Below are 27,765 nucleotides of genomic sequence, written 5' to 3'. Positions count from 1 at the left end.
TTACGCGGCGCGCACGACTGTAATATTTGGCAGAGCAGTTCATAGCCGTGTCAGCTTTCCGCAGGATGTGTTTTTTCAATCAGCCCAAGGGGTGCTTCATGACCCCTTTAACTGTAAACTGCTTGCACGGCAAGGCTTTTCAAGAGTAAAAAAAAAGAACTAACGCGACACACAGACCCTGCACTGAACACTTTTAGAGCTTGAACACGTTGAGGCAGATTCCGAACACTACAGCCCAGATGAAGAAAGCGCCGAGGATTATGCCGAATATCACAGTCTTCTCAACGGACCACGACTCCATCTGCACCTTTACGGTGCTCTTCCCCGACGCCATGCACTCGCGACACTTTGGTCCGTCGGCAACGCAGTTGCACGGCTTCGGGTCCCACACAATGCTGTCTTCACGTGTGAGGCTCGTGTGCAGTTCGATATCCTTGCTGTCGCCGCCTGCCCGCATGTCCGGGGCTTGCTCCGACGGACCCAGCACCGGGTTGTCCGCCACTTCCATCTGCATAGGGCAAGTTAGCGTCACATTCAGTGGAAAGCCAAACGGAATGATCGAGTTTAGCATCCCAAAGCAACGTTAAAGGGGTCACAAACCACCCCTCGGGCATGGTGAAAAAACACATCCTGCGGAAAGCAGACAGTGCTATGAATATCTCACCCAAATCTTGCAGTTGTACGCGGCATTGAGAGTTTAGAAGCTGAGTGCGAAGTTACCATTTTCTTGAGTGCCCTTGTTTCATTCAGAGGCCCATGCCTCTTATGAAACGAGGACTCTTATGAGCTGCCGGCACCTGCTTTTTTACGTCAAGCAGCAGATAGCATGCTACTAGCTACCAGCTGACATAAATGAAGAGTGGCGTTTGGATCAGATGCACTTCCTGCCACTGGGTGCCAGCAGACACCAGCACTGCACTCTATAGTCTGCTAACATTACAAAGGATCCACACACGCGTGCTTAGGAATTACAATGGGAAAGAGCAATCCCGTTTCATCTCGCGCGCTCGAGGTCATGACGTGCGCCAACACAACTTCTTTCCCCCATGCCATCTTTCCCTGCGTAGCTTCCAGCGCCCTCGTCAGGACAAGAGAAGAGAGAAAGCGCATAAAATGCACAACAAACCCCGGAACTCCGCTCGTTCTTGACCGATTCGAAAAATTTTTGCGGCATTCCATTTGTGAGGCAATAAGCTCCGATATTGAGGCCATTCAATGATTGCTTCGAAAACTGGTTCAGGAGCCCTTTTAAGACCATACTGAATGCCACGTGGAAGGCTATAAATTAACAGTGTGCAAATACATGCCTTAGTGAAGGCTGATCTCAAAGGCTGTGCATTTGCCGAAAGCTATTTCTGAGCTGGCAAACGTTTAGGCTATCTTGTTTAAAAGTCCACCTGGTCAGGCTCTAATCTACACCTAACTCAGACTACACGAAGCGTATTTTTGCATTTTGCTCCATTACAGCAGGTGGGAACTGAACCCACGACTTTCTATTATATATATTGGGGCAAGTGAACTTCAGTGAATTACAAGAGTAGAGATTTGTGAGCAGTGAGAACAAAATGACGAAGTGCATATCGTGTCTCTGACTGTTCAGATTGGTCGCGGATGCCTGTGATAAGAGAGCTGAAAGAGCTTATCCTGACGCACAGCGGTAATTCAGGTGTACAATAACGAGTTCTGTTTGTTATGGCTTCGCGTATGCCTGCTACCAAGCTGAAAATTCTCAGTTTCTATTTTTGCCGAGTACAGGTGGCGAGAGGGCGAGAAAGGTTAGCCACGAGATGCATTAAAATGTCACACTGTCGCTTTCTCAGTAACTTTGATAACAAAGCAGAGGTGCCACTTTCTGAAATACAAGCTGTTTACCCCCTCTTGCTTTTGTTTACCTTCTACTGCGACTAGATCATCAGGTAGATCGCTGCATACAAACATCCCGAGGCTGAAGCTATAACAGCTATCCTCACTTCACACATACATGGTAATGCAAAGAAACCGCAAGTGCCGAGTTCGTGTCGAGAACGTGTCGAAGTTCAGGGCGCCGCGCACGCGACTTTACAAATGGGGCGTACCGCATCGGCCCCAAAAGTTCGTCGCAAAGTTTTACGGGTATCGTATCGTACCTGCGCAAACTTACCGAGCCGTAGGTCGTGCTAGTCGCGGCCGCTTGAGCACCGCTACGACCACCACCACCATCGCGTCTACCGTTCTTTTTCTCGCAACACTTGCTAGTTTCGTCCATGTCTCCAAAATGCGTCGTCTAGAACTCCCTTCTCGCTCGTATCTCAGGGACGTCTTTGGCTTTTTTATCTTTTTTCTCCGCGTTTATCGGCCAAGGAAGCGGAACGGACGTAGTACAACTACGTGTTGGCTCATCGCGCAAGTATCAGGAAACCACTCTGGCTGCTAGAGCTCCACGCACGCACGTCGCATGATGTGCTACGCACATACTGTGAAAAAACAAACAAACAAGTGTTCTCGCTTACACGGGCCAGCATACTGCAGCGGGAAGTGCACAAACGCGCAGCTGTTCATTGTTTAAGCAGTTCAAGCTCTAGCAGTCATCTGATACGGGAACCCGGTGTTTTGGGGTCTACGGATACAGGCGAGTTTTGTCTCTGTTCGTACACTTATTTTGTGCCTGCGCTCGGCGATATGTGAAAACGAAGAGTAATTGACGATCATGTATCTTGTTCAATGTGCTGACAGCTCTGACAGGGAAACAAAACGATGTCGCCCTTTCTGAAAGAGTTCGAACGAAGTTATTCGTCGCGAAGGGCACGGGCGTGTAAAAGGGCATGTTTTTTCATACATCGGGCGAATAGCTTGAAGCAGCGAACAGAAACTGTCGCAAGCAGCTGCGTGTTTCACACGCACGCTAGACTAGAAATGTTGAAAAGACAGGGCATGCAAACGCGGACACAGTTGACTTCTCTCTCGTGTCCGTGTTTGCACGCCCTGTTCTCTTAACATAATAAACCTAACTAGCTCAGCTCTGTTATTCTAAGCTAGAATATCGCTTCCCGAAGAAGTTGTAGTCATACGCCAGGCGAATAGTTTAAAGTAGCGAAAGATTTTCGCGAACAGCCGAATGTTTCGCACGCTAGACGAGTGGCGCTAGACTAGAGAACACACTTTCCATATCAACGCCGCAGAACTCGTGATATAGGGCAACAATTCTACGTCAACTCTGTAACCGCAGCATATACGCGCGCTTAATTTTTGTCTTTTTTTATTATTCAGGGCACCACGCTCTGCGGAGTAGCCAAAACACGTGTTATTACGCACTTATCCTTCGGGTACCGGTTTTGCATGCAGTAGGTCGTTGTATATCGTATCATACTCACGTAGATGGTCGTCGACCTTCCAAATATGTTTCGCCACATCTTTGAGATAAACTCGTCGGCTGGTAACAGCTGTGGTCAGAGTTTTTCGTACGCAGTGCGCTCGCCGCTGTTGTGTTGAGTCTAGCTGCGCGAAGGTCGTCTCGGCCGGCGCCGTTCTAAATCCCAAGAGCCGGCGACGACTGTAGCCTGATTGACCTCATAAAACGATGTCAAATGGACGTCCCCCGGTTATTAGGCAGCCGGGTAGTTGAGAACTAAGACGCGGCACTCTCTCGCAGCTAGCTAAAACACCGGAAAGCCCGCCGGAAGAGCCCGGAGGGGGAGCATACAAATCGATGAATATCACACGCCGGGACAGCGCGCCGGTGTCACAAAAAACGGCGCCGGGTGGTACCCCCCTTGGGTTTGTCCAGTCGGGCCTCTTCGAACGCTAACGTGGCGCGCGCTTAAAAACTGGCAAGCTTTCTTGTCTCGAACGCGATTTCACAAAAACAAGCCGTGTTTGCCACGCCTGCCGTAGCTGCTAAATACCCGGAACAGATGTTGCAGCGGCGTCGCTCAAGAAAACAGCTGGCGAAAAGGTCTCACCTTGAAGGGTCTCCTTTCTCAAATCACGTCTTGAGAGGCATTAGCCGACGCGCGAATTCGTGCCGTTTTAAATTAGTAGCGTGGTAGCGTCTCTAGTGCGTTGGTTGCGGCGTGTGTCACGTGATCTCCCATTCATTCCCGTTTCATTCATTTAGAAAAGCAGCGGCCACACAACACACAGCCCGGCGACTGGGGAATCGCATCGTCGCCATGAAGTTGCTGAACCAGTTCGTCTACGGGGACGCCGATTTCGTGCACGACGTGGCACCAAGCGAAGGAAAGCCGACCCGTTTCGATCAGCTGTTGCAGTCGAAATGGAACGACGCCATGACCAGCGGTCAGTTCTGGTACAAGCTGGACAAACTGGACACGCGGATACTGCCCGGAAAATACGGCTTCGTGGCGCAGGTAAATGATAGCTGTTAAATGAGGCAGCTTGTATACAGTACCGGGGGTGTCACGCGGCGCACTGCTGAATCGCGATTAAACCCGATCGGGATCGAATTTCTCGAATGTGATTGGCTTCCCTTCTGCAGCTTGCTTAGAAAGGAGCCAATCGTGATCAAGAAATTCGATCCGGATCACGGCCGATTGCGATCGAAAGTAACAGCGTGACATTGATATACTGTCGTTAGTAGCGTACAAAATAGTGCATTATATTCATATGGTGAGCGAGCGATTTAGTTACATTTTTCGTGAAACATATCCAGATTGTTGTAAGTTGCATTTTCCGAGGATGTGCCCGAATGAAATCAGTTATCAAAAGAAACATATGAATAAAATGGTATTCCTCTTCTTTAGCTTACCGGTTAGACCTATAATTACACCCGAAATTGGAAATTCTAATGCCTTTAGGCTATCGGATACATCAATGGTATCTGATGTATGCGCTCATTTGTAGGTGAAGTCACCATCGACTTTAGTTCATCACAACTTCACAAGTGTACAAGTGCCAGCAAGATCCATTGAACACAAGTACTTTAGGCAATTCGAGGTGCTAAAAAATGTGTGACCCAAACTGCACACGATGCACAACAAACGCAGAAATGGCTGACACAGAACGCTAGTGCTCTCTGCCATTACTAACATAATCAGCAACTCCAAACACGTCATCCAAAATTACTAGTGCACTCAAATACCTGCACCTGCGTAGTGCATCATAATGCACAACCAAATGTTCCACCCTGTCAATCATGTATGGGCTCATTCCTTGCTTCTTGGCAACACTACCCAAGCCTATCAGGCAGGGGGCTTGTCAAGGTAGCCCTCAACTGCCATGAAGTGACACTAGCTTACCAACTGACCTCAACACAGTTACCTGGCAGGACGCAAGGTGCTGTCCAATGCCCAAGCACACAACCGGCGCCACCTAGCTGCAGATCAGTACCGATGCTCACCTTACCCTATACCCAAAAGTCGCGGGATCAAATCCCGGCCGTCGCAGCCGTATTTCCATGTAGGCAATATGCTAGAGGCCCGCGTGCTTAGATTTAAATGCATATTAAAGAACCCCAGGTGGTCAAAATTTCCGGAGCCCTCCACTACGGCGCCTCTCGTAATCACATGGTGGTTTTGGGACGTAAAACCCCAACAATTATTATTACCCTACCCTATATGCCCATATCTGCCCCACCCGCTACACCAGTGCATGTAAACACTGCATCACACCGCCACCGCTGACCAATAATTTGTGGGCGTGTCCGAAACTCCAGATTTGGTGAAGTAATGTACATACCACGGAGCAGTGGGAGGCTGTGACGCTGTGATGACGAGTGACAACGTGCAGCTCCAACTCATTCGTCAAAGTTGCAGTAGTGGCCTGAGCCGCAGATGTTGTTGAGGTCGAGAGGCTTTCAGTTGTCCGGGCCAACATACTTCCTTGTTTATTTGGTTTCAATAAATGTTCTTATCAATCAGTCAATCGTTGCCTCTTCTGCTAGTTCTGCATGAAGTCTGCGTCAAGTCAAATGAACGGCGGCCTGCAGATGGTGTCATTCGTCACTAAAAAGAAAAAATGGCACTCTAAAACCAAGACGAAGGAAGACGTAAATGCAACACAGGCCAACTCTTGTATTGTATATACAACTTCATTATCTTTGTCATCAGTGTGCAGTGTTCTTTTAAATAACCGTAAACCAATACAGACTATCCCTTGAAGAAAAAAAACGGTGCGAATGACAAGGGACAGCAGCATGCGTGGATGCATAATACTTTACTTCAATAAAGAGAATGAAGAAATTTCCCTTAGTAAGCCTTTGACTTCACTTTACAAAAAAATGAACTGTTACGTATCCCGAGTGCTGACGATCTGGTTTGTGCCTCATACACCACACTTCCATATTTCATTGATTTGGTGTTGTTTTGCCGTGCTTAGCTTCTTTTTTTTTTCTAGCTCACGGCACGCACACATGTTAGCTTGTGTCATCGAACCACTGTCCTATCGAAAAAAAAAAAAAACAACAACTCGGATGCGACTCATTGCTTGCTCTTTGTCACCGTCCCTTGTCATTCGTGCTCGTTGCTTTAGTTAAATGACGTCGTACTGACTTGCTGAACTAGCTATTGTTGCTGCAATACCGACTGCCTCATTTTTTTTTCTATCTTCAGACAATACTATTGTTGCAGTGTTGAAATTCATACCGAGGCGGCAGCAACTGTGGAATTGTGTCAAGAAATGTAAGCTTAATCGAAAGTACCGTGCTCACTGATTGAAACGCAACATCAAAAGTTCGGGTTATAACTGGTATGTGCGATTGCTCGAGATAACCACGTTTTGTTGCTACAAATCTAGCCACCAAAGGTGAAAATGGCTCTTATCTAAATATGCGAGCCAGTGCTACACCAAATGGACATGAACTGTAGATCGTGGAAACAAAAGTACACCCAGCAGCAAAAGTTTGTGGGACGCAAAATGTTCAAGAAAGCTATATTCTTACTTTGTCTGGGAACATAACCTCCAAATAAATGTTCTAGCCTGTAACTGGCATTGCAACATATAGATTACCAGCTAGATTAGAAGCATTATGCACTAATAGAGCAGAAATTTGCATTTGTTGTGGAGCCTGCGTCCCGTAAACTTTTGCCATTCGGTGTACTTGTGCTGCGTAGCCCTAGATTGGCTCATTTCACTCAGAGAGCACCGCACCTTTAACAAACAACAGGCTAGGAAGGAATGGTGCAAGATTTCATTGCTTCAGATCCACAAGAAAACCACTTGCTTGAACTTTCCCCAACAGCTCAACACGAAGAGAGCCAATGAGAGGAGGAAGCCTCAACACGTCACTTCCATCTGCATGCCTTTCGACGGCAGCATCTTCAACTTCACTAAGCTCAAGGACGGTGAGGTAAGTTGCCTCACGTCTCACCTCATGACAGATATGTGTAAGTTGGGCAAAATACTAAGTGAAACATATTCAGACTTGCTCAGAAAACATGTCTTCAGGGCAAGACAGGATTACATGTGCTCAAGCACATCATGAAGTAAACCCAGCTGAGCACACTTCTACTGTAGATTCACTTGGATTCACTAAAATCAGACTGAGACAGGCTTAGTCGAAGGCTCACATAGTAGTGCTCGCTCACGCTGTCACATTCACAGGACGAACGATTCACACTTGAATCATGGGCTGGACGCTGGATGGTCAGATTCACTCCTCAGAATCATGTTAATTCAGCCCTGCAATAGTTCTCTGTACTAAAAAACTGTCATATCCTTCTATTCACTGGAATTTACGCACTGGCGTCAAACGAATGCTTTTGATCAAGCCTTGATCAGTGTTGAATTTGCTTCCAACTTCCTTCCACATCTCACATGCATAAGCCAGTCCCAATCGAATTCAAGCACAATTGGAGTTGCACCATGGGACACCTTTATCAGACTCTCAGTGAGCCTAGGAGAAGTGACATCAAAGTTGACCTGCAGGTGTAAATATGTAAAAAAAAATTTTTTTTCGTTTTCTTCTGTCAGATGCTCTTTTCTCTGAAGAATGCCAACAAAGCGGAAGGCAGCGAGAAAGAAGTAAGCACTGGAATCGGCACTTTCAATTAGGTACTAGTTTGCAAGCGTCTGCATCGTTTCTTGTCATCGATAGGTCTTGTCTTACAGATGGAACATTGGGTTGTGATTAACGTCAGCCCGGTGGAGTACTGCAACTCGCTGCTAGTTCCCAGCCTGTACAGCTGTCTACCACAGGTATGTGAGAGTGCTGGTGAATGGGATCGATATTCAAATACTGTCGTTTATGCCATCCCATTTCACATGTACCTTATCTTCCTGACTGTAGTCCGCACACACTTCAGCGTTGACTGCGGTGAACTTGGGCTAAACATATAGTTAATTTTTGCATAGTCTACATTGATGAATTTTGGCTAGAAATGAACATTCTTTATGTGTATGATCGGCACACAGTCAATTGCATTGTGCAAATAATTACGGTAAAACGATCCAAATGCAGTTGGGCCGCCTCATTATTTTTTCAAGCATGCCTCTAAAGTTTTAAAAAGTTAAGACACATGTAGTCTACACCTAGAGACATTTCACAGCAATGCAAATTTCGGCTTCTATTTAGAAACATGTATGGTCCTTGGACCATTTGAAAGATGTGAAATTTCTATATTTCAACATACACACTGAGAAAGCTTTTCTGTTTTTGTGACAGTGCTCTGCATGTGTATTTTGAATGCATTTGTACTTTTTATTCTCCCATATATATATTTTCTTCAATCAATGTTTGAATAATATGCCCTTTTAAACTTGCCTTTTTTTCTCAACAGGTACTGACACCAGAGTCTGTGCGTCTGGCAATTGAAACAGTGCTACTAAGTGGCAGCCCGTAAGTGACCACTGCTATAAAGACTAGGTCAGACATAGTAAAAATATACTTGAGTCTTTTTCAGTTCACCCAAAGACAACGGATTCATTTTCGATACACTAAAGTGAAACAGAATACGCTTAAGAGAGTTGCGGCTAATTATTACACAAGTGAATGTGTACAAAAAGTAATCAGATGTGTTTGTTAACGGGATAAGAGAATGATAGGAAAGTAACAGGTACTTTGCAACAACAGTTGCGTGAGAAGGGACAGAGCTTTTTGAAGAACGCATTCACGTATCGGAATTGGAGTGCATGACACCCATGATGTCATTTGACATTTGCACCTGCCAACATTAGTTAACTATTGACATCAACGTCAACATTAACTTGCCTGCAGATTGAATAACACAGTTTGCCTTGATGTGCTTTATACAGAAACGAATGTACATTTCAGTTAAATCAATTCTGTAGTTTATTCTGAGCTATTGCAACATATGTGCAAGCTACATTTGCAATAAATAGGTTGGCAGTAAGAAACTCATTAAAAAAGAAAGGAATTGCTCATGACTTGTGGAACTCTGCTTGTTTTTCAGAAATTTCCGTCTCGGCTTCAACAGCCTTGGTGGCCATGCCTCGGTGAATCACCACCATTTTCACCTCTACTACCTGGAGCACAGGCTTTACATCGAAACAGCTGTAAGTTTCTTTGTCATATACAAGTACAGTCCAATATTGTTACGAAGATTATAACAATATAGATTGATCTCAGCGACATCGCCATCTGCGTGAGCTTGTGGTTGCTGCGCTTGGCCAAACGCTACTGACCACTGCCCTTTCTCAGACATCCCCTGCTGATGAACCTCTTAGCAAGTGGTGGAGGTGTTTGGGCACTACAGTATTTATCTAGAAGATAACAACATGATAATACAGCCATTAAAGTATTGACAATTGTATAAAGAAAGTATTGTGATGAGGACGTTGTTTGCTGTCATTAAAGTGATAATATTTATATATAATGTTATATTGACACGACGATACTGTAAAAGTATACATGTTAACATTGGCATGCTTACAAGAAAAAAATTGCTATGTGCCTTTGTTGCTCTTAATTATTATGATTATAGCAATATTTATATGTACACTCAAACCTCGACATAACGAATTAACGGTTATAACGAAGTAAATGAAGAATGGTCTTGTAGTTGATACAACTTTATTAATATACGTTTATAACGAATTTTCGGATATAACGAAGTCATTTTCGTGGCAGATGCTACTTTGTTATAAAGAGGTTTCACTGTAGTTTTATAACAACACAAGAATACCATCATTGATGTAAGTGTACAGTGCTCATGGATTGAAACGCAACAATTTATGGCTATATAATGCATGTACTTTTGTTTCCACAATCTTGAATTTGTGTCGTTTCTGTGTAATTTTGACGCAAACACTTACATCACCTCTAGTAACACGGTGCGGTTGTATCAAGCAACTGCACATACCAGTTATTATACAAAAACTTTTGGTGTTGTGTTTTAAAACATGAGCAACGTTCACGCCAACATTGGCACATGAACAAAAAAACTGTGATGTTCCTTTGTGGCTCTTTCCATGTATTCAACGCTTTTTACTCAGAAAGTTTACTCTTTACAGTGCAAGCAAACGGCTATTCACTTCGTTTCAACCACTGTTGTCTTGGGTCTTGCATTTCCACTATGGCTGTAACAAAAGACTTATCATTAAAAAAACTTGCAGTGTTATGCATTCACCTAAGATGACTTGAAGGTGAAAGCCATACAGTGTGGCTATCTTACTGTGCATTTTATATCATGCAAATGCCGCAAACGCAAAGCGAACGCACAGCTAGCATGCTTCGATCCACGAAGTGCGCAGATGGTCATTACTTTTTGTACCACATGTCGACTGTTTGCTAAGAGAATCTTTTCACGAGCTGTTTAAGGCTTTTGCTTCAGTAAAGTATGGCCAGCCAAATTGTAGTAGTATCATAAAATCCCGAACAACCCCACTACCCCCCCTGTGGTGAAAGATAATCAGACAAGATTTGGAGAGGTGGCCCTTGCTTGGTTGTGGACCAAAATTAAAGATGGTGGTGGAAGAGCCTCTAAGAAGAATGCAGAACTGTGCTTCTAATGAAATACTTCGCATGCATTTACTGTTTTCACTGAATCGGAGGGAATCCTCTTGTGAAATTTCATGTGTTATGGCAAGGGGGGAAAGACGTTCTTCAAATGTTTCGACAATTTGTCACAACTCGGAATGCAACTCCGAGGCACCCCACTGTAAAGATACTAAGAAATTGTGCACATATCTAAAGGCTCTCAGAACTTGGCTTCCTAGGAACCGCTGCTGCAGGATTCTGTAGCGGAGAACAGGTTAAAAAAAAAAAAAAAAGGCGGGAGGGGGGCGCTTGCTTGGTCATTGGAGCATATTTTTAGTCTCCTGAAAAGGGGAAGGGGGCACTTGCTCGTGATTTTATGGTAGTTACATCATCATATTCACATTTGACCGTATTAGCACCCGCACTCATGCACTGAGATGCAATCCTATCCACGCAGAGGGTCAACCACCTATGGAGCGAATGCTACGAGATTGTGGACTATCCGGCCAAAGGATTTGCATTTCAAGTAACCAACGGCAACAAGGAAGATGTTGTTCGGTGAGTGAAACGAATAGCCCATGCTGTATTTGTACAAGCGTACTAAATATTACACCCTACTGACCACGAGCATTCATTCATCCATTGTTTAGTGGATTATCTTTTAGCGACAATGCAGGAATTTCGATGTGCACGGCACTGCCTCATGATAATGCTAGGAAGGAGTCTTCATGGGAGTACGCAACGATTTTTAAATATTATTATTATTATTATTATTATTATTACCGCAGTTTGAAGCTGGGGGTGTGGATTACAAGCGAAAAAAAAAATGCATTAATGCTGTGACTTTGTGTTATGCTATCAAGATTGTAATGGATTGCCATTCATGGTTTTTCACTTCTTAGCAACTGTAGCATCTCAATGTAAAGAGGAAGCACACAATAACCCTATATTGAATAATGTTTGCTCATTAGTGCTTTTCTGTTAATGTACTGGCATCTTCAAGCCTATGGATAAGAATACAGTATTTTTGACTTGAACAGTATTTTTTTGAATTATAGTATGCAACATTGAAATAATTCAATAGATTGACCTGCATGCTACTTCACACTAGAATACTGCATAGTACTAACAAGTATATAGTATGTTCAACTACATCAAACCAGTTACGCAATTAGCATCTGTCACTTGATCATGTTGCTAATTAATTGCAGTAGTGTCACGCACATTGCCAAACATGGAAAGGAAAAGTGAACATCTGAGTTTATCTACTGATGTCCACACTTCATTGCAACATCGTAGTAATACAGCATCTACATTGCTTGCATATTAAGCTTGTACATAATGTTCTAACCCACTTCGTAATTCATAATGACTGACAGTATCGCAGGAGTAGAGAATCACGTCAGCAAAATGTCACAAAAATGCAACTTCGCGTTTTTCTTTCTTTTTTTTTTTTTTTTAGGGATGCTATGGTACTCGTCCAAATGCTGCTGAAAACATCCACAGCCCACAACCTGTTTGTAACGAGGGGCACGAGTTTTCACTCGGACGACGCTGAAAGAACAGTGGTTCGCGTGTTCCTGTGGGCACGGAAATCTTGCTACGGTGAGGCTACTCTCCCGTCTTCAACGTGAATTTATAATGAACATGGCATGCTACACATTTCAGGCGCGAAGGACGAGTCTGCGTTCAACGTTGCTCTCTGTGAGCTGTCAGGGCATCTAATAATGAAAAGTGAGTTCTCTTCTTTTTTTTTTCTTTCTTACATCTACGGTTACGACATAAAAAATAAATGTCCGCTCCGCCTAGAGAGCCGTGGTGTGCCCTTCACCTGTGAAAGACATATCATGCTAGCTTGTTTCCGCTCAGTACTTTTTCTTGGCTGATGTAAATACACTCAACCCTCGATATAACGAACATGGATATAACGAATTATCGGTTATAGCAAAGTAAATAAAGAATAGTCTTGTCATAGCTAGTGTTACAAATAAACGTTTATAACGAATTTTCGGATATAACGAAGTTATATTCGTGGCAGATGTGACTGTTATAATGAGGTTTCAGCGTATTACGCACATAAAGAGTTAAAGGTTCATCATCACTACTTAAAATGTTGCGTTTGGCTGAGCAACGATGTCAAAATCCCCGATGAAACTTACCAAGTCATTCAAGTTTCCGACCTAAAACCAGCAACACAAATGTGCGTCTGTATGGAAAAGTCAACTATCTGAGACACTCAACAAGTGTTTGACATCACAGAAATGAGTAAGCGCGATTGGATGGAGAATTTATGCAGGTTATTTTTGGGAGGGACAGCAATTGGCTGTAGGCGGAGCTGAGATTTTTTTTTTTATGTCGTAATCGAGTATAGTGAGCATGCAAGAGCACCTTGAGCCAACTGCACCTTTTCTTTCGGTGTACAATAGATGAGGAAGGATACCTCACGGCGACCGAAGACTCCGTCTCGCAACAACTCCACGAATTTTGCGACGACATCTTCGCGGAGGTGCGCTCCCAAGTGGTGGCGCTAAACAAAGACTGCTACAGCTGATGGCCTGCAAACTCGTCGATAGTATTTTCTGTTCTGCCCGTGAGGGCGCGACGTCATCGTTACCCGCTAATAAAATTGTTTTGTTTCTGCAAATCATCACCGAGTCTATGACTGTTAACCCTGTGCTGTCCGGAACCTTTAACCACCTTCCATTCATTCCGGTCCGAAAATAAAAAAAAAAGCAAATCTCAAGTAAAAGAAGTTTGCTTACCTTTTTAAAAGATGGGGCATAATGCAGTGTGAAAACACGCGCGTGAATCAACCACGAAAGAGCTTGTCCATCAGTGCCTGACAAAGGACCGTTGCAGCTATGCTGTTTCGTCGAGAGGGGCCCCGACAACGAACCTCAAAGGGTTAAGAGATACTAGTAAAATCGACATTCTTTTGTTTTCTGTCTCGCCACTGCTTTGCAAGCACTTTCAGATGAGACAATAGCTATCATCACGGACAAAAGAATTGTGCATTGGGAACTCAGTTCATTGCACTACACATTCAGCCGTCAGATATCGTAGCTAGGTCACAAACCCTGCACGGTAGCCGCTATCATGCGGGCAATATCACACTGTGTTGTGAAATCGGATTATGAGAGCACGCAGACAATGAGTCAAGTGTTATCACAGACGGACGAAAAAAGGTCTTGCCTGTCCAGCCATCACGGATGCCGTAGTTATGAAATGGAACTTTCTAGCTGATGTTGCTAGACATTGGTCAGTGGGATCCAAGCCCAGGACCTTTGAATTCAAAGGTTGTGGGTTCAGATCCCATCGACGGAAAGGGTGATTTTTCTGTCCGCTCTCATTCATTAAAATTTACGTCATAATTACTACATTACAGTTAAAAGACAACAGTTAATGTCCTCTATGCTTTCCTTGGCCTAATTGTCTGTTGCATTCATTTGATGATATATGCCATCAAATCCAAAGAAAGATGTGTTCCATGAGCCAACTAGAGAAAGGAATGAAACACTGTTCTATAGCTTTCCAGCTGCCATCCACACTACAACATAATGAAAGCTTTCACCAACATAATGAAAAACCTTTCTTGCCTATTAGCCAACACGAGCAATAACCTTCACTACAGTGCACCTAACTAATGTGCAGAAAAGTGGAGATGAGCAGGTAAATGGTACGAAATGTGAGAGAAAAAAAAAGAAAATATTTACTCGTATGTACAATGATTAAAAGACCAGATGTTCTTCCGGAGATGGGAACAGCAGCTAGACTTCAGCGATTCTTCACGGAGCTGGTTTGGAAGCTCGGGACGTAGTCCATCACAAATGTCCTGCACAGAGCGAAAATGCGTAAGGATTATTCTTCTCAGTTACTTTTACTTAAAAATTTAACTGCGGGTTTTTATGTGTTTCATCATTAATTTTGTAATAAACAATGATCAAAGGTCTTTAGATCGCAGTTTTGGTTTTCTTAGCTACTGTATGGTAAGGGTGCAATCTTGTACACGTTCTGTGATAGAACATTCTATCGTGCTGCAAGGGATTGGTTGAGACTCGCATGTGTACGTCTGACAGTCAGACATGAGAACAGCAGCTGGAAGAGGCAGTGCTGTCAATCATTTTCTCAACTGCTAGGCAAAGAACAGTCACAGACACCATTTCGTCCGATAGAACGGTCTCCAGATGACTTGGATTGGGTTGAAACAAGCGCTTGCGCCAAAGAAACGAATCAGCCTGGTTTGCGTCCGGCTTAATCCAATCCCGAGCCAACAGTCTGCGAAAATGGCCACCAGTGCCACCAACGAATCTCTCGTAAAACTGCAACGCCACCTAGCGCCTGATCAAGGCATTAGTGCAAACAAATTGTTAAAGTTATCACACTCTTCAGTTTCAAGCTTTGAAAAACAATGCCCCGAATATCGATATTCACTTATAATAATTCTGCATTTCTTTACGCGTTGTAAACATTTCTGAATTCAAGATGATCAAAACATGACACATTCTTCTAGGGCGCTTGCCCCTTGCCTATTGGCTATTTGCTCCCTCTCGTTCTCTCGTGACATTGAGTTCCATTCTATCACAGTGTGCATACAAGATCCCGCCTCAAGGGTGTAGTTGAGAATGACAAGGAAGTTGCCGTGACAACGCACCTTGCTCGGTCCGCCATCTCGGATGCCTCCCACCTCGGGCTGTACGGGTAGTCAGTGCAGGTGATGCTGTAGGGCCATCCACAGCTGGTGTGGTACGCCGACTGGAACGTCAGGGAGGGCTTGTCTTGCGGGAACGTCCGCGGGATGGCAACTGAACGAAAGACAGGACATCACAAGAGTGGTAACAAAAAGGTAGTCGGAAAGAGTCGTAAATATGAGCCAATAAACTGTAGTCTGGTACAACTTTAGAAGGCAGCGGCATTTTCCCCTCAAAGGCGGATGCACACGAGCCTCCACCAATAGGTGCGCACTTCAGGTGACGTCATCAGCCAGCCGGCCAGTGACCCCGCCGATGGAGAACATGCCTAACATAGAGCTGGACTATTTCTTTAGTCGTCGAGGCAATTGGCTGCTGCGCTTCGGTCATCTGGGCGGGGCCTCTCCTGTCTTCTAAAGTTGTTTTTTTTTTTTTTTTGCGACATAGACTTGCCCTCCGACTATAAGCACTCTGAAACCAAAGCTCCTAGCAACTGACGCAATACAATGAAATCTCGTTTCTAATGAGCCTGAGTGACATGAAAATTCATTCACTTTATTCGGTATTCAATATATGTAAGCATATAATTGTTACATGCCAATATAGGCAAGATTCGCTTCAATGTACCTGACAGTTAGTTACATGAGTTATAACGCAAATCCGAAATTACTGAGTATGTTGAATTATTGATAATAATGAGTGCTGGTGTCTCACATGCAAGCACTACAATAGGATTACGAGGCAGGCCGTAGTGAGAGACTGCGAATTTATTGAACCTGGGGTTCTTCGACGTGCACCTAAACCTAAGTGCTCAAGTTTTGCATTTTGCCCCCATCGAAATGCCGTTGCTGTGGCCGGGAATCGAACCTGCGACCTCGAGTTTAGCGGCACGCAACACCTCAGAGTGCCAAAGTCATGGCAGGCATGGTGAATTGCAGAATACTATAACAAAACAAACCTGGAATGCTTCTCTCTAATATCAGTGTGCAATGTGCTTATAGTGAATATGGGACATGATAAACACATTTTTCTGCCAGGCTTTGCTTATAGCAAGATTCTGCTAACATAGGCCTATATTTAAAATGTGAGCCATTCTGATGGGGTGGCTCAGATCCTTGAAACCCTGACAAATCCCCGAATTTGAAAAGTGCATTTTCAAAGCCCTTTGAAGTCCTCAAATTTTTTTTTCTGCCATTGAAAACCCCTGAATTTTGGGTTCAGCGTTATTTTACCCATCAAGCATGTGGCGCACAAAGTTAGTACAGTCGAACGAACTGAGGCCTCGCCAATATACTAAAAAAGTCTCGGCAAATGTTCTGAACGTCTTATGTGATCAAGGCTAGACATTTCTCCAGTATAGTAATAAGAACATATGTATAAGTGCAATAAAACTACTGTTAAGAATTTTGATATGTTCTTATAGTAAAAAATCGTCCTTTGGATGGCGTTTTTTAGTCCTTGAATATCCTTGAATTTTCTCCCTTGAAGTCAAATCCTGTCTGAGTGTCAGTGCTTTTTTCAGTGCTGTTTCAAACTGTGCACGAAGATGCAGTACAACTGCTGAGTGAAATATAGCCAAAGTTGCAGTTTTCATGAAAACATAAGCATGCGCTGTGTCGCGCCTGGTGTTTTGACGATGCTGACATGTAAGCAGTCTCCAAATGCTCCATATGCTGACGCTTTCTCGCTTGCTTTTTTTTTTTTTTAGTGCGTAAACATTTCTATGCCAACTCAACAAGAAAACTGTCCATCCATCCATCTGTCTGTCTGTCACATAAGACAATCACCGCTACAAACAATAAATTACAGAAAATAGGTTTTCACTCCAGTGCTTGAGTTCGAACCGGGGCCCTCAAGCTCCGCAGGTGAGTGTCTTGGCCACTACGCTACGCATCCATACTTGCAAAATATGAACATATGTGACCTACATGAATGCGTTGCACCCGCAGTTAAAAGAAATATAGCAAGATAACACACTATGAAAACTTCATTGAATTTCGTGGAAGTGGAATGACAGTCATCTGCAGGACAAGATGTCAAGCTGACAGGGAGGACTGCACACATCAGGAAAAATTCAAACTTTGCACGATTCTGGTGCCAAAAACGCGGTTTGGTGGTCACGGTATGCGTATGCCATGGAACAATGTTCGAGACAGTCACGATTGCTAGAGAAAACCTGAAAGACGCCATACCGACACTGCCCAAAAATGACATTCCAGCCACAGCCGCTGCCTACAATAAAACCATGCTTATGCATTGCGTAGACAACACCCAAAGAAGATTCTGCGTGAATTTTTTTTTCTTTCTTGCTGCAGAGTAAGATACTCACTGATTAGGATGAAAAAGAAGTCATCGTGCTCGAAGAGGAATGACAAACTTGCAAATCCCTCTGCGTCAAACTCCAAAAGGTTCCTGCAACGTGAACAAAGTATAGTGCAGTTTTGAGACGAGCCAAACAAAATGGCGAATTAAAAACTGGAAGACAAGACGGTAAAAGCAAATTGCAAAAGCCAGTGCTAAAGCATAAACTGTGGTATGACATTACCTCATTTAATTACTTGAAATGCTAATACCTCTAGTGATTAGGGTTCACAGTGGTAGAGATTAAGTCTACGTTCAAAAGACAATAAAACAAAGCAGACACGATGAACGTGAACTACTAGGAACAAATTCGTGCTTCAACACACAAGCAAACGTAATAAGCCAATTTGACGTAGTCTTCACAATCCTAGTAGACACTGAAATCGATTCAGGTCATTTCTACTCAATCACGGAAGCACAACAGATTATTTCATTCAATAATAGTTGTGCTCGTTTCACACATTACTGCTTGAAAAACTTCACGATAGCACTGTCTTCCGTGCAAACGAATGCAAGTACTTGGGAGTTCCGACAGGTAATTCCCAACATTCCCAGTGACATTTACAGCAGAGTCAAACCTTGTAATAATAAGTAGCATTGGTATCGTAAATTAATTCTTTATATCCGATATTCGTTGTAACAGTAGAGATAAAAACTGGCTCTAACCAATCAGCAATCTGGCTCGTGCAAAAATACTAGACACAAAAACACATGCACTGCGCAGAACGGTTTCCACAGTGTCCATGCACGAGAGGGCCTTTTGTGCTTCAGTAGTTTAAGTCGTTGGGAGTTTCTCCAAGTAGCTGTTCAGTCATCTGGCCATGTCCATGGCATCCGCACTGCTCATTCCCGTCAAAATTTCTGCAACTTTTTTAACCACATTTTAAACCAATGTTTTGATGTCACAACCAGATTTTAAATAAAAATGTTGTTGTGAATTGTCTTTCAATATTTATTCTGCTTTTTATGCTACCTTTAGAGTTTTCAGCATCACCGCAAACCAAATATTTCTTCATTATAGCCAATATTGCAGTGGCTCTCCCGTTTTCAGTTTCATTATAAAAATAATAAATGTCACTGAAATCAAGCGTGACCAGCTATTTTTTATTAGTTCACTATAACCGATAATTCGCCACATCAGTGTTAGTTATAACGAGTTTCGACTGCACTAAATCTAATCGTGTGACTGAGGAGAGCAACAGTTTGATCGTAACTTCAACATGGCAGTCATACCTGCCGAAGAGGTTGAGGAAAGCTGCCACGTACTCCTTGCGCTTGGCAAACGACGTTGACACTTGTTCAACCTAGCGGGAGAAAAAGAAGGCACGTGGGAAATACAACTCAGAGATTGTGTCAGCCATGCAGGGAGGCATAGCCAGAGAGTATGTGTTAAAGGTGCTACACTAATGCATATCTTTTCGAAGTTGCGTGAACTCTTGCCATATGCTCATTTCCCATGAAAGAATTCCAAATAGCATTTGCATTTGAATGACGTAGCATTGTGATTACCAATTGGCACGTGTGAAAGTTGGGGAACAATTGACTTCGGTGTCCGAAACGTTTACCGACTTTCCGAACTTTGTGGTCCGAAAATATTTCGCCAATTTTGACCACCAAGAAAGAAAAACAACTGTGCAAGAAAAACTCATCAGACGTTTCTTTTTGCAGTTGATATTGTGCTTAAGTCTTTCAATGACATTTGGGCAGCGTGTGGTGCTTGACATCGGACCGCTGCAGTCGTATTGCGTCGTCGGACTCCTCCCGACAGCGGACCTCGAAGGGTTAAAGGATGATATTTTAAGGGCACATCAAAAAACAAGGACGGCGTGGAAACTTAATAATAGACAAAAAAAATGCAAGCACTACATTTCAACTGCAAAATGGCAGTATACTATAGGTAAACAAATAAACCTCTGTGTGAGAACATACACCCAGTAACGAAAAAAGAACATGATTACGTTACTTTCCTGTGAGCAATACTGGTCCGTAAGGTTTTAACAATGCCAGGAGTTTACTCTCACCTTTTTTTCAAGAAGCTCCTTGACCTGCGGCACGTAATCCATTAGGCAGCTGTCCTTGTTGAAGCTTGGCAGCTTCACTGCCAGTGAGCCGCCAAGCGCCCTGTCATCAAACATAAAAAAAAGGCAAGGCGGGGGTGTGACAAGTTTAACTCCATCATCACACGATGCATTTTCAGTCTGTTGCAGGAAGAAGCAGCAGTCATCACTTTGCAATGCAAATTGGGTGTACTGTTTCACATATCCCCAGACGTGTCACATGGAAAGCTCCTTCTATCAAGCAACACAAACAAAGTGTGGTAGTCGTCAAGAAAGCACCTTCATACGTACTCGACTCGTGGAGACAGAAATAGCTGTGGCAGTATGCGGCTCCCCTCCGGACTTTGGAACGTCACTTGCAGGATGGCCATGTCTTCAGAGAGGTTCTCCTTTTTGGGGAACAAGCATTTTCCATCACTAAGCGAGGTCGATTCACCGAGTTGAACAAGTCGTGTCTTAAAGGGGTCATGAACGACCCCTCGGGCTTGGTGAGAAAATGCATCCTGCGGATAGCAGACACTGCGATGAGCATTTCAGCCAAATCTTGCAGTCGTGCGCGGTAAAGAGCGTTTAGAATCGGAGCGTGAAGTTGCCATTTTTTCAGGCGCCCTCTTTTCATACAGAGGCCTGTGCTCACTCCCTTCAGAGCTGGCGGCACCTGCTGTTTGACATCAAACAGTAAATAGCACGCTATTGGCTAATACAGTAGAACCCCGCTGTTACGTTCCTCACTGCTGCGTTTTCCCGGCTGTTACGTCGTTTTCCGCCGGTCCCGGCATAGCTCCCATAGGATACAATGTATTGGGAACCCCGCTGTTACGTCGTAACTGTCGGACCGTTCCCGTATGATACGTCGCGAAGTGCGCTCGGAGCCGACCGAGTGACTACCAAAGAGAGCGGCCATGGAGCATTTTCAAGCAGCTTGGCCTCGACTGACCGTAATATTAGCCGCATGAGAGGCGCAAGCAACAGAATCTTTCAACTGATGCAAACAAAAGCATGGCCTTCGAGATTCAAATTGCAAAGATGGCGTCTATGACGTAACTGCTTGCGAAAGCAAGGCCTTCGAGATTGGCATTTACTATTGACAAAAGCGTAGCCTTTGAGGTTTGTATTGCTGAAGCATGGCGTGTATGACGTAATTGCTTGCGAAAGCAAGGCCTTCGAGATTGGCATTCACTTCTGCCATCGCGTTGGCGTAGACTCATCATCATCGTTATTTGTCGGAGAACGGGAGGAGTTCGAGCTGGTTGGAGCCACGACCTCGTTGGAGCTCGCATGGTCGTGCGTGCGGTTCGCGGTCGGACTCGCCGCGCCGGTCGTGATTGCGTGTGCTTAGTTCTTTCATGCCTACAACTGTTGGTGTTAAAAAAATCACATACGTTGATTATATTTCTGTGGATGAGGCCGTCCTAAGCTCCGCGTTTCTATCCATCGACTAGATCGCGACTGAGCGCGCCAATTTTCGTGCTGCTCGTAAGAATTGAAATAAAATTCTGTACCACTAAATATTTTGCCGTTTTTCCTGTTTTTCGTCTCTTACGTTTCCCGTCTCTTACGTTTATTTCCTACGGTCCCTTCAAAAACGTATCAGCAGGGTTCTACTGTAGCAGACATAAATCAAGAGTGGCGTTTGGATCAGATGCGCTTCTTGCGAAGGGGCGGCGCCACTTGCCGGCGCCGTGCTCCATAGTCTGCTGACATTACACAGTGAGCCACACTCGTGCACAGGAATCGCAACGGGAGAGAGCGATCATGTTTCATGATGCACGCTGATGTGACTGCACTGACGACTACGTGCGCTAACATAACTTCTTTTCCCCATGCCACCCCTCCCTGTGTAGCTTCCAGTGTGCTCATCGGGATGAGAGAAGAGCGAAAGTTCTTAAAGCATGCAAGAAACCCTTGTAATTCTGCTCGTTCTTGACGGATTCAAAAAATTTTGTGACATTCGATTTGTGAGACGACAAACTACAACACTAAGGTAATTCAATCATTACTTCGAAAAGCGGTTCATGACCCATTTAAGCACCTTGCTATTCCATCCACGACATATTCTATCAACATGTATCCACGATTATATCCTGTTAACATGTATGTATGTCAGGCCCGCAGCCGGGAGGGGGGGGGGGGCGAAATTTTTATGATACATGGTGTTTTACCGAAAATAAATAATGAAAATAGGCGTTTTTCTAAAACAGTCAAGGCTTTCAGCAAGTGGGCCCCCCCCGAAAAAAATTCCTGGCTACGGGCCTGATGTATGTATTCACCATTATTTAAAGGGACACTAAAGACAAATAATTTATGCCAGAGTAAAAGGTGAATGTTTGAGAACGCCTAAAATGTCAATATTATCAACAGCAGTGCTCTACTAATCGAGAAATTAAGGTAAATGTAGGACACGATATGAGCCACCAGTGGGACATTTTGGAACGAGCCTGATGATGTCGAGAGTCCCGAGTACAATTAATCACTAGTACTCAAATTACTTATCATAAAAAAATAACATTTTATACATTACAAGCCGTAATAAAATGCTGCTTGTGTGTGTCTGTTTCATTCATGGAAAAAAGAACTTGGCGTTACCAAGCAGAATGGCGCAGGTGATTTAAAGGTTCCGTTTTCGCTGGGCTCCTCTCCACTCGCGTGGTCACGTCTCAGTGGTAGTTTCGTTATCGCGTACTGTTGCGTGTGTTTTGCACGCTCGTGAGAGTCGCTGTAACGGAAAGTTCGACAAAATGCCACGTCCCTGTTATGTTGCCGGGTGCCTGAATGGTGTGCGCCACGTGAGCAACAGCAGCTGCAGCAAAGAAACAGACGTGACTTTCCAGTGGGTGCCGCAAATAAACCCACGGCGAAGTGGCTGAGTGCCGTGCCTCTGCGACAGTGTGCTAAAGGACCTAGTAATCTGCATGTGTGCTCGCTGCATTTTCGTGCAGAGGATTACGAGATTAACTGCTAACTTGGGCAAGGCTGGTAATGTGCCCTTCAGAGCAGAAACCGCAGCGTCAGCTGCCGGGCAGTAAAGGCTGGGCAACGTGTGGACAAGCCAAACGCTACGCCAGGAGGCCTTTTCAGGTGGGCAATTTGAAGTGCGCTGACGGTGTGCAGAGCACTAAAACGTGACTTTCCTCCAAAATAAGCATTTCCTTGGCACAAAACAAGCACCACGAGGTTTCTGGAATGTTATTTCAGCAATCAATGTCGACTTAACATTTGCCTTTAGTGTCCCTTTAATGATAGTACAGTCCTGACAAATATATATAGTAACCTGAAAATGAAACCAATGGAAATGTTGAGGAACTTGATCACTTTAAACAAACAAACAAATAAGCAAAAAGACAGTAAAGATGAAAAGGTGAGAAATACCTTTGCAAACAATGGCGGGAGTTTTGAGAAGTCGATTGGCAGCGTGATCCAGAACCTGACTGGACTGCCGGGATTCTGTTGGAGAAACCAAGAAAAAAAAAAACTTGTTCGCTGCACAGGGCATGAAAAGGATGGAGAAGAAATATGATAGAGAGTGAAGCGCCAATGCTGTTTTTCAGTACCGTTTGCATGCTAACAGTATTGGAAGGAAAAAGTGATGTGAGTGTTTTCCCAAGTACTCTGAAGCCTGTCTACGTGTGCTGTGCTTTGCGCAAGTCTCGATTCTCAGAATCAGAATCGGTTTACTCAGGTTAATGAACAGTGATAACTACATGGTACATATACACTCAAACCTCGTTATAACAAAGTCACACCTGACACGAAAGTAAGTTTGTTATATCCGAAAATTCGTTATAAACGTATATTTGTAACACTGTATCTATGACAAGACCGTTCTTCATTTACTTCGTTATAACCGATAATTTGTTATACAGTAAAAGCTCGTTAATTCGGATTTCTAGGGACCGGAAAAAATGTCCGAATTAACCGAATGTCCGAATTATCGAATGGCCGAAATAAACACAATAAATGCACGAGTTTTTTCAACATACCTTTACTTAACAAAGTAATCGCGGATGCTTGTCTGTTTTCGAGCAGAAATTCGCGCGGACACAATTTTTCTGAGCCCTTCAAGGTGCTCAGCAGCTCGCATGATGTCTGCAGTACCGCAAAAGTTTCACCCGTCATCCACGCTTTTCGGTTGGCACGGTAATCCACGGGAAGATTGTTGATGTTCTTAAAGCAGCGTGGCTTTTGAACCTTTCCGATAACGAGAAGCGGCAAGCGCTCTGTTCCCGTCACGTTGGGGGATTAAAAGTACGGTTACTCGTTGCTTGCTTCTTGCCGCCGATTGAAGGATCCCCTTTCATCACTCTTCATCACTTCTTGTCGGGAGAGCCCGTTATTCAGAGCACGCAAAATTTCTACTTTGGTGGTGAAGTCCTTGGCCTCGTACTTGCGCCGCTTCGCCGGCGTTGCCATCGGCGGAGAGTGCGGTCGCACGAGAAGTCAGCACAAAAGCACCAGCAACGATCAAGCTAAAGGAGCCGTACTGAAACGTTCATCGATAAATCGGCGATCAACGATGCAGCACACCAACGGGAACAAAGCAACAAAACCCACACGCGAAAAAAAGGCGTTTAACCAGTCTCAATCCAAGCCAAGTCGATAATTGATGTCCATGGCGATGCTGCGTTTAAGCTTCACTTTTGTTCCGAATTGTTCTTTTTTCGTTTTCGAGCCTCGCCAGCGGCCCGAAAGTCGCCGAATTATCCGATTTGCGGTCAAATCTGTCCGAAATAACGAGCGCCCAGTCTCATAGAGTGATGCGTATATTTACAGGGACCAGATGACGTGTCCGAATTAACCGATTTTCCGAATTAACGAGAGTCGAATTAACGAGCTTTTACTGTATCCGTGTTCGTTATATCGAGGTTCCAGTGTATAGAGATGGAGGTCCTGTTGTTAGAAAATGAAATGAGACCGCCTGAGAAATATAGTTGAGACCAAACTGAAAGTATCATTGGAAGCTTTCTGCATTAAAAAAGGAACGGTTTGCTTGTGTCTGCGACACACATAGCACTGTATTAGACAGAAATGTGTTCCTTGGAACACCGCTATGACGACCATGACATCCTGCATCACACGTCTGCTGTGCTATGAATGCGAGGAAGTCTACCTCTGTCTGTGTCCGAGGCTGTCACAAAGCAGTTGGTATAGCTGGTATCTCCTTTTCACAATACGAATTTAATTACAGAAATAAATAGAGCATATACAGCAAATCAAAGCAGCAGAACTGTAAACGAGAGGCAAAGGGGACGACAGACAAAGACAGAGATGTCCTTGTGTGTCCCCCGTTTTCAGTTCCGCTGCTCAAACCAGTGTTAGCTATGAACCAACTACCTCGGTTACAACCCAAAGAAAAAATGTCACCTCTGCCCACAGCCATTGCTGTCCCTCAGACAAAGAATTTGCAGTAATGCTCCATCCATTAGCGCTTACTCATTTTTGTGACATCAAGCATTTTTCGAATGATTCCTTCCGATAGTTGACAGTCCCATACAGACCGCTGGTTTTTGGTCGGAAGATCCTGGTGAATTTCTTAAGCAATTTTGACATCGCTGCTCAGCCAAACGTAATGTTTTAGGTAGTAATGACGAACCTTTAACTATTAACATGCTTAGTGTTTACAGTACCGGAGAAAAAGCACTGACAATTCAAGCAGAAACAAGCTAGCACGACTGTCTTTCACAGGTGAACGGCAGGTTCGCTGTGGCTCTGTAGGCGGGGCTGCCATTTTTTCTTCGGTTGTAACCAAGTATAGCTCCGTTGAATACCATATTGATGGTTCAAAGCAGCAACTTGGCCAAGAAGCACAGCTCCGTTGAATACCATATTGATGGTTCAAAGCAGCAACTTGGCCAAGAAGAATTTATTTTGCCTACCTTCTTGTTGAGGTGAACCTGTATGTTCGACTCGGCGATGTCGGACTGGTGGACGAGGGAGGAGTACTCGAACTGCAGCCTGGGCGAATCGTCCAGCATCGACACCTGGTGCTTGCGGTACTGCTCCAGCAGCTCCTGGATGACGTTTGTCAGCGCTTGGTCGTCTTCCGAGTCCCAGTCGCAGAGGCTCTGTTTTTTTTTATTATTGGAGAGGATGTGGAAAATCAATTCAAGGAAAGTTATGGCAGACTAATCAATCAATCAATCCTTATTACAATACTAGAGTGCTTATGTGGGCCGGATGGTACACGTCCATAGAAAACGAGAAACAACGCGAACAACAGGACTTCGGCCGGAGGCCTGGTGTCAAGTGCAGTTCTACTCACACTACCTTTACGCTGCAAGAAAGGGCTGCAAGTCAGCACTTAGTCAGTCTCTGTCCTGTTGTTCGCGCTTTCTCGTTTTCTATGGCCACATTACAAGTTAACAGCAGTAACAGATTGGACAATGTTGAGCAGCAAGCTTTAAGGTTACAAACTGCAGGTGGGACCTCAGACAACGAAAAATAAGAACTTCATTGAATACTGTTTGGTGCAGATAAAATGGTAGGAACCAACAGGCAACCGGACAGGGCTTTTCTTTCTGGCCATTGTACATAGCGCTTACGTACCATCTAGCCCAAAAACAAGTCTTATGAGAATTAAGGACATTACCAGTAGCATGAAATAACCCAATTTCATTTGGCAAACAATAAAGAAACGACTATAGAACAACAAACGATACAATCTAATCGATAGCCTTTGGATTTTTTTATTTTTTTTGCGCTCAGGCTTACGTCTATGAAACGGTAGCTTTAGAAATACGTTATTTTACGCAATCAACCAATCACGTAATTACAGAGTCACGCGATACACAGACGAAGCGAGAACAACTTACGGGCACTTCCTCTATGTTTGGCAGGAACGACGTATCGTCGAAGATAAAATCTGGCGGAAGCTCTGGCTTGTGCGCTTGAAAAATAACTTCCCCTGATAAACGGAAAAGAAAGAGACAGCCGCACAGGCTCAATTACACTTAGTCACGTGACACCAACGCGAACCTCTTGTGAACATCGTTTATCTCGGAAGATTTAAGAAATGAACGCACATGTCACGGTCTGTCCAGCGTAGGGCAGGGATATCTTGAACCTGTCGCACAGCTGCTTGGTTCCATCCTTCGGACCCCTGCGAATGCAAGAACAGGTTCAACAAACAAAACTGACATTCTGTCATCTACATAATGTACCACGTATACGGTAAGCGAACGCGTGAAAAGCATTTTCTTTAGCAACTCACACTGGCTGATCAAAAACACGCAATGGGTAGTGACAATCTCACGAACCAGCCCACGCATTTCAAGTTTCGTCGTACACTACTTACGGATTGAAATATTAAACTTTAAGGCTAGGTAACGCTGCTACTTTCGTTTCCAGCCCCTACAGTTCGTGTCATATCGGCGTAATTTCGACTCGAACACATATCAGAGCCAACATTTAACTTCAGCGGCCAGATTTTGCAGCGACGTGACTCGGCTATCGCGAGAAATTGCTCATGCCATATACCAAAAAGAAACGACGTCGCGCTTAAATCTGTGAGTATACCGTACATAGGTAATATCACGGGTAATACACGCCCATCTATTTACCCGTGACTAGCGCTGACCAGCCGGATCGGGTGTGGTGTCGTCAAGTTTTGCATCGTGTGTTCGAGAAGGTTCTTGAGGTAGCAGCGAACCCTTGGCGCGAACACGGTGTCCATCTTCAGGTATCGGTGAGACCACGTCCAAATGAAACAAACCCTTCTCGATACACGCACCAACTCCCGTGTGTTTACCTTCGTTACCTTTCTTTACCGTTTCCGTCTGCTTGCTCAAGTCGA

At 44.2% G+C, this 27,765-nt stretch overlaps 3 protein-coding genes across 9 annotated transcripts in view; 1 reads left to right on the top strand and 2 right to left on the bottom strand.

Annotated features, from left to right (window-relative positions):
• Positions 1 to 13,517, top strand: part of LOC119375495 (GDP-D-glucose phosphorylase 1) — a 20,087-nt gene extending 6,570 nt beyond the window's left edge. Inside the window, exons 3-12 of one of the 2 annotated variants that reach the window (XM_037645680.2) lie at positions 4,102 to 4,346; positions 7,175 to 7,282; positions 7,906 to 7,956; positions 8,044 to 8,130; positions 8,712 to 8,770; positions 9,345 to 9,447; positions 11,328 to 11,428; positions 12,333 to 12,475; positions 12,539 to 12,604; positions 13,297 to 13,517. In XM_037645680.2, coding sequence (XP_037501608.1) covers positions 4,149 to 4,346; positions 7,175 to 7,282; positions 7,906 to 7,956; positions 8,044 to 8,130; positions 8,712 to 8,770; positions 9,345 to 9,447; positions 11,328 to 11,428; positions 12,333 to 12,475; positions 12,539 to 12,604; positions 13,297 to 13,421 — 1,041 coding nt within the window. In that variant the 5' untranslated portion in view covers positions 4,102 to 4,148 and the 3' untranslated portion in view covers positions 13,422 to 13,517. Of the gene's footprint in view, positions 1 to 4,093; positions 4,347 to 7,174; positions 7,283 to 7,905; positions 7,957 to 8,043; positions 8,131 to 8,711; positions 8,771 to 9,344; positions 9,448 to 11,327; positions 11,429 to 12,332; positions 12,476 to 12,538; positions 12,605 to 13,296 lie in introns of both variants that reach the window. The other variant, XM_037645679.2, reaches the window with a different exon arrangement.
• On the bottom strand, positions 114 to 14,638 carry LOC119375497 (uncharacterized). 3 transcript variants are annotated; one of them, XM_049410755.1, is made up of 3 exons: positions 14,584 to 14,638; positions 5,674 to 5,939; positions 114 to 508 (listed from the first exon to the last, which is right to left on the bottom strand). In XM_049410755.1, the coding sequence occupies exons 2-3, from the start codon at positions 5,809 to 5,811 to the stop codon at positions 194 to 196; spliced, it is 453 nt and encodes a 150-aa protein (XP_049266712.1). In that variant the 5' UTR covers positions 5,812 to 5,939; positions 14,584 to 14,638; the 3' UTR covers positions 114 to 193. The 3 variants fall into 3 exon arrangements, with proteins under 3 accessions (XP_049266712.1, XP_049266713.1, XP_037501611.1); XM_049410756.1 differs by lacking the exons at positions 5,674 to 5,939; positions 14,584 to 14,638 and adding an exon at positions 3,351 to 3,888; XM_037645683.2 differs by lacking the exons at positions 5,674 to 5,939; positions 14,584 to 14,638 and adding an exon at positions 2,141 to 2,424.
• On the bottom strand, positions 14,560 to 27,765 carry LOC119375493 (BRISC and BRCA1-A complex member 2). 4 transcript variants are annotated; one of them, XM_037645675.2, is made up of 11 exons: positions 27,533 to 27,765; positions 26,996 to 27,072; positions 26,786 to 26,877; positions 25,850 to 26,038; positions 23,346 to 23,420; positions 20,268 to 20,479; positions 19,941 to 20,040; positions 19,153 to 19,223; positions 17,888 to 17,970; positions 15,522 to 15,672; positions 14,560 to 14,702 (listed from the first exon to the last, which is right to left on the bottom strand). In XM_037645675.2, the coding sequence occupies exons 1-11, from the start codon at positions 27,643 to 27,645 to the stop codon at positions 14,645 to 14,647; spliced, it is 1,221 nt and encodes a 406-aa protein (XP_037501603.1). In that variant the 5' UTR covers positions 27,646 to 27,765; the 3' UTR covers positions 14,560 to 14,644. The 4 variants fall into 4 exon arrangements, with proteins under 4 accessions (XP_037501603.1, XP_037501604.1, XP_049266710.1 ...); XM_037645676.2 differs by having other exon boundaries at positions 20,268 to 20,365; positions 27,533 to 27,764; XM_049410753.1 differs by lacking the exon at positions 14,560 to 14,702 and having other exon boundaries at positions 15,434 to 15,672.

The sequence above is a fragment of the Rhipicephalus sanguineus genome, chromosome 11, assembly GCF_013339695.2.
Source record: "Rhipicephalus sanguineus isolate Rsan-2018 chromosome 11, BIME_Rsan_1.4, whole genome shotgun sequence".
Lineage (NCBI taxonomy): Eukaryota > Metazoa > Arthropoda > Arachnida > Ixodida > Ixodidae > Rhipicephalus > Rhipicephalus sanguineus.
The sequence above is the reverse complement of the archived record's forward strand: the minus strand, read 5'-3'. Positions and strand labels throughout refer to the sequence as shown.

Bases quoted from the DNA above. Each gene is read 5' to 3' on its own strand.
- LOC119375493 (XM_049410753.1), bottom strand. From the start codon at position 27,645: ATGGACACCGTGTTCGCGCCAAGGGTTCGCTGCTACCTCAAGAACCTT. The intron at 27,073-27,532 runs GTAAATAGATGG...TTGCATTCGCAG, and splicing joins CTGGTCAGCGCTAGTCACGG to GGGTCCGAAGGATGGAACCA. The intron at 20,480-23,345 runs GTATTTCTCACC...TGCTATCCGCAG, and splicing joins TCCCGCCATTGTTTGCAAAG to GATGCATTTTCTCACCAAGC.
- LOC119375497 (XM_049410755.1), bottom strand. From the start codon at position 5,811: ATGTTGGCCCGGACAACTGAAAGCCTCTCGACCTCAACAACATCTGCG. The intron at 509-5,673 runs GTATGTACATTA...TGCCCTATGCAG, and splicing joins CAGCCTCCCACTGCTCCGTG to ATGGAAGTGGCGGACAACCC.